This window comes from Neophocaena asiaeorientalis, unplaced genomic scaffold, assembly GCF_003031525.2.
Source record: "Neophocaena asiaeorientalis asiaeorientalis breed wild unplaced genomic scaffold, Neophocaena_asiaeorientalis_V1.1 scaffold369, whole genome shotgun sequence".
Classification (NCBI taxonomy): domain Eukaryota; kingdom Metazoa; phylum Chordata; class Mammalia; order Artiodactyla; family Phocoenidae; genus Neophocaena; species Neophocaena asiaeorientalis.
The window spans coordinates 579,733-589,891 of NW_020175321.1; the positions used below are offsets into that span (position 1 = coordinate 579,733).

At 48.6% G+C, this 10,159-nt stretch overlaps 1 protein-coding gene across 1 annotated transcript in view; it reads right to left on the bottom strand.

The window, feature by feature from the left end:
• Positions 1–10,158, bottom strand: part of CCSAP (centriole, cilia and spindle associated protein) — a gene marked incomplete at its 5' end in the record, with an annotated part of 17,012 nt that extends 6,854 nt beyond the window's left edge. Inside the window, one exon of the mRNA XM_024765617.1 lies at positions 10,107–10,158. Coding sequence (XP_024621385.1) covers positions 10,107–10,158 — 52 coding nt within the window. The remainder of the gene's footprint in view (positions 1–10,106) is intronic.
• Between the last annotated feature and the right edge of the window lies 1 nt (position 10,159).

Genomic DNA, 10,159 nt, shown 5'->3' on the forward strand with positions numbered 1-10,159 from the left:
CCCAGTGTGAGCATCTGGGAAGGGGGCTCTTGTTCTTGACGTGAACCAGGGCCCCTGGTCTACACAGTCCTAAATCTCTCAGCGGGGCTGGGGAAACTCCAGTGGGGAATAGACCGCCCACCTGAGGTGAACTCAGATACTAAGAACACAGTCCAAAACGTAACTATTTCCCTTTTACCCTTCGTGACTTTCCATTCATTATTTTTATAAGCACTTTATGATCTTGTAAAGGTTGTATTCTTTGTGTAAGCCCCTAGTGAACCTGCGTTTCATCTCAGACTAAACTTATGTGCGAATAAGAGCTCCTTGTGCATCCAGGCTCCACTTCACAGACCCCGTTGTTCACATCTGTGGGAAACCCCTCGTTTCCGAGGCTCCAGAATTTGGCTCTAGGTGATGATTTTCCAGCTTGTTATTCCCAAACCCCATCACTTTTAGGACACACCCGGGTCCCGCACCCCTTTAGTGGATCCTTCCCTGCAGACATCCACGTCCCCGTGGAAGCAGAGGTCCTCACACAATATGCACACGTGTGAACCCTGACAGATCACCGTCATTTCTGTCTTCTGCAATGACCCTGATCTACCGAATTGTTTCATTTATTACTAAGCATTTTAGGGAGCAGACAGCCTGCGTCCGACCCTGGGGCTCAGTGCTTCGCACCCCCGTGCGCCATGTCCATAAACCCAGCCCTGTGCTGCCTGGGGTGAGGTGAGGTGCCAGCCCTCCACTGCATCATGAGAGCCCAAATCCACCCATCACTCACACACTCCTCTGAGTGATGTGTCCACACCTTGTCCGCTTCTCTTCCCTGGATGTAGGAAAAGAGGAAAGAGCCCATCAGGACCAAGACAACAGAGAGTAGAAGGGGGACCGAGGCTGGTGTAGTCACAACACTGAGAGAGATGGGAACAACCTAAATCATCTTCATCGATTCATTTCCCTTCCTTCTCTTCCTCTAACCCACGTGGGGAGCCTGCCCAAAGAAGACAATAATGATTTGGTTCAAAGGACAAGGTAAAGCCAGCCACGAAGAGGTTAGGAAAGTGAATTCCAGAAAGAGGGACTGGCCTGTTCAACGGCCTGGACAGAAGAAAGAATATACATAGTTCAAGATGACAGGCACACAGAGAGCCTAGAGATGAACGCACGGGGCGGGGGTGGCGGGTAGCAGCGGGGAGAAAAGACTTTCTGTGCCAAACTCAGAAGTTTTATTTTTTCCTGAAAATGAAGAAGAATCACTGAAGGATTTTAGGCTGAAAAATGATGTGGTCCTATTTTCATTTCGGGAATGAAGTCTCTAGCAACGAACGTGAAGGACAGGTTAGATCAGAGTGGTGGGGACAGAAAGGACAGCTAGGGAAAGATAGCAGAGTCCGGGGAGGGGAGGGTAACCCACAGTGATGGCAGGGGCGGAGCGGTGGGAAAGACCAGAATGGCGCCCACCACACCTGGCCGGTGCTCCGGGTACCTGTGAACTGCACACCGATCAGACCACAGTGCGGAGAGCCCAGCGGCACAGGGCGAGATGGACAGGGGAGCGGGCGACGGACACCGTGAGGATGCTGGCAGGCAAAGAGGAGTCTGCGTCCTCAGGGGCTGGGAGCTGCTGGTCACGCCGTCCTCCAGCAGAAGGCCGCCAAAGGATGGGGAAAGGGTGCTTGACGCCTCGGGTGTGAGATGCCCCTGGAGCCACCAAGAAGGCAGCAGCTGGACCCTTAATCCGGGGCCGAGAAGAGAACGTGGAATCGGAGGGGGTCCTGAGCAGGCGGATGGGGGCCGAGGCTCAGACGGAGCGCAGGTCCCCCAACGGGGACGCGGTGTAGGCGGTGGGAGTGAGGGGAAAGGGGGCGGAGGGCGGCCCCGGGGCTGAGCTGGCAGACGGAGCAGCCAGGGAGCCAGGGAGCGAACAGCCAGCAAAGTCGGAAAGCTTCCAGGAGAGAAGCCAGAGAAGGACTCTCCGAAAAGGATGGGGCTTCCCTGGTGGCGCAGTGGTTGCGAGTCCGCCTGCTGATGCAGGGGACGCAGGTTCGTGCCCCAGTCCAGGAAGACCCCACGTGCGGCAGAGCGGCTGGGCCCGTGAGCCATGGCCGCTGAGCTTGCGCGTCCGGAGCCTGTGCTCCGCAACGGGAGAGGCCACAACAGTGAGAGGCCCGCGTACAGCAAAAAAAAAAAAAAAAAAGGAAAAGGAGAGAGCAGTGAACAGGGCCAAATACAACAGAGAGGGCAGGAGGATGCAGAAGAAAAGAGACGGGGCATCTAGGGACAGGGGCTTACGACGCACCAGCTACTGCGTACAAAATGAATATCTGCAAGGGTGTACTGCAGGGCACAGGGAATACAGCCGACACTTTGTAACAATTATAGACTGAGCGTAACCTTTAAAACTGTGAGTCACTATGTTGTACACCTGAAACTTACATAATATTTTGAATCAACTAAACCTCAACAACAAAACAATAGGATGGTAACTTTTATGTTAGGTGTGTTTTACCACAATTAAACATAAAGTATTCCGTTTTTGTTTTTTTTTTAAAGGAAGACTCAGCACTGGGCAGCCAGGCTGTCTCACGGGGGATGTAGGGGAGCATGGGCGGGGGGAGCAGGTCACAGCAGGCTGCGGAGTGAAGAGTGGGGAGACCCCAATGCAGGTAATGGAGCAACTCTCCTCACCACGGAGCACCAAAAGGGCTGACACTAAAAACAGCAGGGTCCACAAGCAGCCAATACGAGAAACTAAAACCCTCTCCGGAGAGCCCAGGCCTCACATTATTCTTACAGGTAATCTTCCAGACACAACGATGAGTGTCCTGGGACGATGACCAGGCACACAAGAGACAAGACAGGAAGGAAGGCCCAGCAGCAGCGAGAGACTTGGGATAATGGGATGATCACTGACCATAAGACAACCGTGTTCACGCTCTGTACTTAAAGAAAAAACAAGCTCAAAGAAATCTGTAGCGGGAGACAAAAGATGGGAAACACAGAAGAGACAGAACTTACAACCATACAATTAATATTTATAAAACTCTTGAGGGCTTCCCATGAGCTATTTTCTTTTTTTTTTGCGGTACGCGGGCCTCTCACTGTTGTGGCCTGTCCCGTTGCGGAGCACATGCTCTGGACGCACAGGCTCAGCAGCCATGGCTCACGGGCCCAGCTGGTCCACGGCACATGGGATCTTCCCGGACCGGGGCACGAACCCGCATCCCCTGCATCGGCAGGCAGACTCTCAACCACTGTGCCACCAGGGAAGCCCCTACCACAATTTTTAAAAATTAAAAAAAAAAAACATTAAAAAATGGTGATAGAGGGCATTTCTTTCTTAATCCTGTTCCTATTAGAAATGTTTCTACAGTTTCCTCATTAAACATGATACAGCTAAAGCAGTAATCAGAATGCAATGTATAGCCTTAAATCAATATATCAAAAAAAAAAGGGGGCAGGGGAAAAAAGTCAATGATAAGCATCCATCTTAAAATGTTATAAAAATAAGCATTAGGGGCTTCCCTGGTTGGCACAGCGGTGAAGAATCTGCCTGCCAATGCAGGGCACATGGGTTTGAGTCCTGGCTGGGAAGATCCCACATGCTGTGGAGCAACTGAGCCCATGCGCCACAACTACTGAGCCTGCGCTCTAGAGCCCGCGAGCCACAACTACTGAGCCCGTGAGCCTAGAGCCCGTGCCCCACCACAAGAGAAACCACCACAATGAGAAGCCCACACACCACAGCGAAGAGTAGCCCCTGCTCGCCACTAGAGAAAGCCCGCGTACAGCAACAAAGACCCAATGCAGCCAAAACAAATAAATTAATTAAAAAATAAAAAACTAAAAAAAAAGTAAGCATTAAAAAATTAGAGTAAGGAAAAAACATCATGAATTAATAAACATATAATAAAGAAAACCAACATAGCCAAGGGTTAGTTTAGGAAAAAAATTAACAGAATTCACAAACCTCTAAGACTAATAAAGAAAGTGAAAAATAAGTAAAAATAGAGCAAATGGGGTCAGCAGGCTAAATGTGCACTGGCGACACATGCATATAGTCCCTTCCTCCCAAAACCCCACTAAAGTGAAGGAAAAAAGGTATAAACCCACAGGACAAAGAGCCAGGAGGCGATGACGTCAGACAAATTTTGGAAGATGGAAAGTGACGAAGAGACAAAAGTGACTCACAGGAAGAGCAGGATGCTACCGACTCCCTGCAGGAGAAGGGCCCAGGACACAGCGGAGCCCCGCAGGAACTGGCACCGAGGCACCAGACTCCCCAGAAGGCCAGTGCGGCAGACTGCCTTCCCAAAGGTCCGGCATCACTCAGTGCCCCAGGGGTTCCTCTGACAGTGTAGTATGAATGTGCCTCTGCTGAGAAGCAGGGTCCATGCTGCTTCCCCTTGAACCTGGGCAGACTTTTATGAGCAGAGAATGGGGTGAAAGAGGTGCCACGTGGCTCCCGGCAATAAGTCGTAAAGGGCAATACAGCAGGTGCCCAGCTCTCTCTCAGGAACGCTCGCCCTTGGAGGCCAGCCTGCATGTGACGAGGAGGGCCAGGCACCTGAAGATGTCACCTGCAAGCATCCTAGCAGACGGCCGCAGTCCGACGCAGCAGAGACAAGGCACGTCCTGTGCCTGGGGCCAAATTCCAACCCACAGAAACCATGAGCAATAACAGAGTCTGAAGCACTAGTTTCCAGGGTAATCCTGTTGGGCAGCAATGCATACTTCTCCAACAGTCCTTCCTCTGCTCCTCTGGCCAGGCGACCGCCCTGCCCCCACCCCAGAATGCAGGTGCCTTACAGCCTGGAGAGGGACGACTGGAGGGCACCAGGCACAGCGGAAGTAAGGGGGCACCTTCCTGAGAACAGGATGACGTGGTAAAGAACGGGATCCCTCCTCCCTTCCCCCAACTCTGCTGCCGGATGCTGAGAGCCAGGCTTGTGCCCACCCAGGCAGAAGGCTGGATGAGCACTGAGAAGCTGACACTAGAGAAACGGGCAGGTACTGACCTTGGCAACCCCCAGAGAAACAGCAGGGTCCTCCTGCAATTACGGTCACAAGCTCCCCCGGGAACACAGCTCCCGAAAAGCCCTTCAAGCCTCACTCTTAAATATGGGCAGACAGGCTAAGAGCAAGCATTCAAGTACATCCTTTAATAAGAAAGAGACCAAAATATAGAGAAAAAGACTAGGCTGGGAATATAGGAGAGCGCTCAAAGGATATTTATGGCTTTGGGGCGGGGGGAGGGGGGAGTTAAAAGAAACCCAGAGAGAATAGGATGCTATTTAAAAAAATTTTTTTAAAGAACACTTGGGACAAAAAAGTAAAAGTAATCTCTTTGAAATTAAAAACTAGAATGGTAGGATTTAACATTCTATACAAAATTTGGAAGATAAAATTAAAGAGTTCTGGAAAACAGAACCAAAAATTCCAATATCAAAAAATTTTTAAATAAAGATGTTAGCGGTTTGATCCAGGAAGTACACCATCCAACTAAAAATAATTATAGAAAGAAAAACTAAATAGAGTGGAGGAAATTATTTTAAACAGTACTAGAAAACATCACGGAACTAAAAGAAATGTTTCCAGATTAAAAAGGCCCACCAAGTTGTCAGCCCAATGAATGAAAAATGACAGACACATAGAATTTTAGAGCACCTAGGGTGAAGAGAATGTCCCAAAACTTCCCTCCCCAAAGAAAAAAGGAAAGAAAAGAAAAAGAAAGAAAGAAAAGAGGTCACGTATACAAAATAAGCATCAGAATAACATGGTACTTCTCAACAGTAAGACCTAAACCGAGGGGTCAACGTAATGATGCCTTCAAATACTGAAATTTCTAACCTAGGAAGTCTCTATCTTGCCAAAATGGCAGTCCAGCCCTTGGATAAAGGCATTTTCAGACTGCAAGGTGACAAAATGCTTACTCCCCTTCAACATTTCTCCACCAAAAGGAAGGGAGACTTGAGACTTGTGAGATGGGGCCGCATAAAGGAGTTGAGCAAAAGGAATCGTCAGGCAATCAGGGAAGAGAAGCCTCAGTTTGACAGCTATGTCAGGTCTGGACAGCGTAAAGTCTAAATTAAAACAGGAGAACCAAGGGTTCCACAAAAATGTCTCCAAGGAAAATAATGAAACGAACAGAACACCTAATGTGCTTGGCATATGACAAGTTTTACAGTACTACCAGACTCTTTCAGGCTGAATGAGTGACGGGAGTACCAAAAACAAACAAACAAACATAAAAGTAAAGCTATGATTAACTCCAGGAGAAACATAAATAATAACCAAGAAAATGTAATCAGCATGTACTACATGGATTACCTGCAAGTAACATTTACATAGCCGTGATCATCCAAACACAGAATAGTGCTTTAATGAAAACAGTCACATAGTTAATACCGTGGGACAAAGTAGGTGCTGGTATGTGTCTAGGGGTGGGGATGGCCAAGCTAAGATCTCGAGCTAAATCATCATAAATATACTGACGGGAAGTCAGTATATAATGTTTAAACTAAAAAAGCCAACATTAGTCTGAATGAAAAGAGTGTTGCCCACAATGCTGAAACGAAAGGTAGAGAGTTGGAAGGAGGCCCCTAGGGCGCGAGGAGCATGGCTGGTGGATGGGTCAGGATTATTTTTTCATTTTAAGCCTATTTTAAAAAAATTATGCATACGTATAACTGGTTAAAAAATAAAATTTAATTTAAAAAGGAATATGAAGAAAGGAATTGGAGACATTCTAGACCCTCTTTGAAGCACGCTGCTACGGAGAGAAGGGACTTTGCAGTGAACGAGCACCTCCCCCCACACCCCCTACACACAGGGAACTTCCCGACAGCTTCTTATACCCATTTCTTAAATAAGAACGAGAAGCCAAGGATCATTAGACATCTGAGAAAAGCTTCTAACAGGAAATGCAGGATTACAAGCAAAAGAAACAAATGCAGGGAGACGGAGGGGAAACAGACTGTGCTGAAGAAACACGCAAGAAGAAAGTGGACAAAAAACTCCTAGCGATATTCTCAGCAAGGTAAGAGAGGACACTATGTGCACGAATCAAGAACAAAATACTATTTTTTTAAAAGAGGAATAAAGAGAGGGAGGGAAGGAAGGGAGGGAGGAAAACCTAGAAAACAATTCAACAGCTCTTACAGTAAAAACTAAATAGGATCCCACAAATGAAAAATGTAATCGAAGAGTTGGAAGATGACGTTGAGAATACTGCCCAGAAAAACAGAAGAAAAAGACAGATGGAATGGGGGCCGGGGTAGAAAATTATAGGATACATTTGTGAAGTCTGACATCCAACTAAGGAGTTCAAAAAGAAAGGAACAGAAAAAAAATAAATAGAAATGAGAAAACAATTCAAGAAAACTTCCCAGAATCACAAAACCTGAGTTTGACTGCAAGGAAAACAGGCGTGGATCGGGGAAACTTTTCAGAACACAGAGGACAAAGAGAAGACCTGAAAAGCTTCCCGAGGCCGGGAACGTGTTATCAACAAAGAATGACATGGAAGTGTAATGGCAACATCAGGAGTTCCAACACTGGACAGCAACGCCTCCAGATTTTTTAGAGACAATTACTTCTAACCTAGACTTTCATGCCCAGCCACAAACTACTGAATAGTGAGGGTAGAATCTTTTGACATGCAAGGTCTCAGAAAGTTAAACCTCTCACACACCCTTTCTCAGGAAGGTACTAGAAGATAATCTTTGTCAGGAGAGGGTAAACCAAGAAAGAAGACCATGTGAGAGCCACACAACAGAGGGTCCTACCCAAGAGAGAAGCCAGGGAGACCCTGCAGCGGTGGCCAAGGGCCATCCCAAGATGCAACCAGGCCAGATGAAAGTAGGTCAGAGGCCCCGGGAGGGACGTCTTAAGATGGGGAGGGTGACAGTGAACCTGATGTGTCCATGGTGTTGCAAAAGAAAGAAAAGGGAATCACGGCAAAAACAATATAGGGCAGCTGTGAGCCACCTTTCCACAGGCACTAACTGTGAATCTAACAAACTCTACGATGACGGTACTGAGAGGGTGGGGATAGGCCATGTGTATGGGTTAGGAAGCTGTGAGCCACCTTTCCACAGGCACTAACTGTGAATCTAACAAACTCTACGATGACGGTACTGAGAGGGTGGGGATAGGCCATGTGTATGGGTTAGGAGATCACTAAAAAGAATTAACGCCAACAGATGGTGCTAAAAACTGAAAAAGATCAAGAAGTATCAATAAAAGCCATGTTACCTGGAGAAACAGAAATACACAGCAAGGCAAACCAGAGGAGTGGGAAGTGGCCGCCTAGGAAATAGGCAGGTGGGGAGGGGAGCTGCTGTAGCGGTGCTCAGCCATATAGAGCTACACGATTCTGTGCGCACACATGGCTTCAGTAAAGACAAGGGCTAAGCGCTTACGTTTTATAGAAACTCAAAAGCGTGCTCATCATTCCAGAAACTGTCCACTGAAAAACAAGGCCTTTCAATCCTGCCATTCACAGGGATAGACAGGGGCTGTGACAGGCATGAGCAAACCAAAAGATCCTGGGATTGGGAGTCCTGAAAGCAGAAACATCCTTTCTTCTCCTGGATGCCTAAACCAGAAATATTAGCAGAGAAAAAGTAACTACCTTAGCCACTGGGAGGATTTAGTGTCTTTAAGGAAATCAAAATAATCACGAACTCTTGCAAACACAGACCCCATCCACACTACAGTGCTGTCTAAAATCCGCATTTATATATGCATGGAAATAGCTGACAGCTCTTTTGCAAACAATGAAGGGGGAGAGGCGGGGAGAGAAAAGCCCATTCAGTCTGATAAAGTACATCTCATAACTGAGCTGGTAGGTCAGTGCCCCCTTACCCTCTCCACCTTCTGTTATGCGAACTTCTAGCAAAGGTTAGGAATGGGTGGGAATTCACAAGTAACCTGAGGATGGAGGGGCAGCTCTGCCACCGGCCACCGATTATGAACTGAGAGTAGCTGAAAACAGTATAACAGGACTCAATTTCCTCTCCTGCTCAGCATCTCACAGAGAAGCTAGGATGAGAGTCTGACTGAGTACCACTTGCAATTTGGCAAACAAAGATAAAATCACTGATCATGTATCCTGAGTTTCATCTATAAAACTCAGATAAAAGCTGTGGTCCCATCTCTTAGAATTGTTTTGAACGCTGAATGAGAAAATACGTATTCTAAGATCAGTGACTGGATGCATGGCAAGCTCCCAGTACGTTTTAGTTATTTCGCTCACCAGAGCCTCTTTAAAACTGAGCGACGCCGGGTGGTGCCTGGCCCACGTTAGAGTATCAGGAAGAAACCGGGGGTTCCTCCAGGATGTATCTGGGGCATCCATTCAACTTGGCCCCTAGCACCAGTGACCAGCCAGCCCGCCTCACACGCCGAGAGTTCCCCCAGCTCTGCGCTCCTCCAGGCAGGAGAGAAGGCGCGGGGCCCCGGCAGCAACTGCAGATGCACCGCCCCCAAGAGCCATTTTCCAGCTGCCTCTCCTCCCGCTCACAGCAGCAGCCGGAGGAGGGGTGGCGAGAAGCGGAGGGAGCCAGGCACTTACAAGGATTATCTCCCACCAGCCGGGAGTTACGCAACAGTCTGCGTAAACAAATGCAAAATATTCCTTAGGGACAGCGCGGCGAGGTCAGGGACTTAGCACTGAAAACAACGGCCCCATTCAAAAGACGGAGCGCTTAGCTCAGTGGTTCCTAACCTCTGGCGGTCACCTTCGAGAATCTGATGAAAGCTGGGAGCCTCTCATAAACGGGCGCTCAGAAATAAACAGATGGGAGTTCAGTGGTCCAGAGGCCACCAAGGCCAGCGGATGAAGATCCGGGGACTTCGCCAGGGACACGTCAAAGGCGTTCACATTGGGCTCAACCCAGAGCCACCTCATTACGGAATAAAGGGTGGGAGGGCGGAGGCGGGGCAGCCACCTTCATTATTTTGTCAAGGGAGGCGCATTCTCCGCCTACCCAAAATACCTAGATTAAATAAAATCAAGGAAGCGCCTGCTCTGAGCGCTGCGACAAACAGCTGGGCGGTTCTGAGGAGACCCAAGAGCAAATCCAGTCCCGCGAGCGGGGCCCTCCCCGGCCAGGTACCTGGCAGCGCCGAGTCCTCCGCGGCCTCCGCGTCCCTGGCCTCCGCGTCCCCC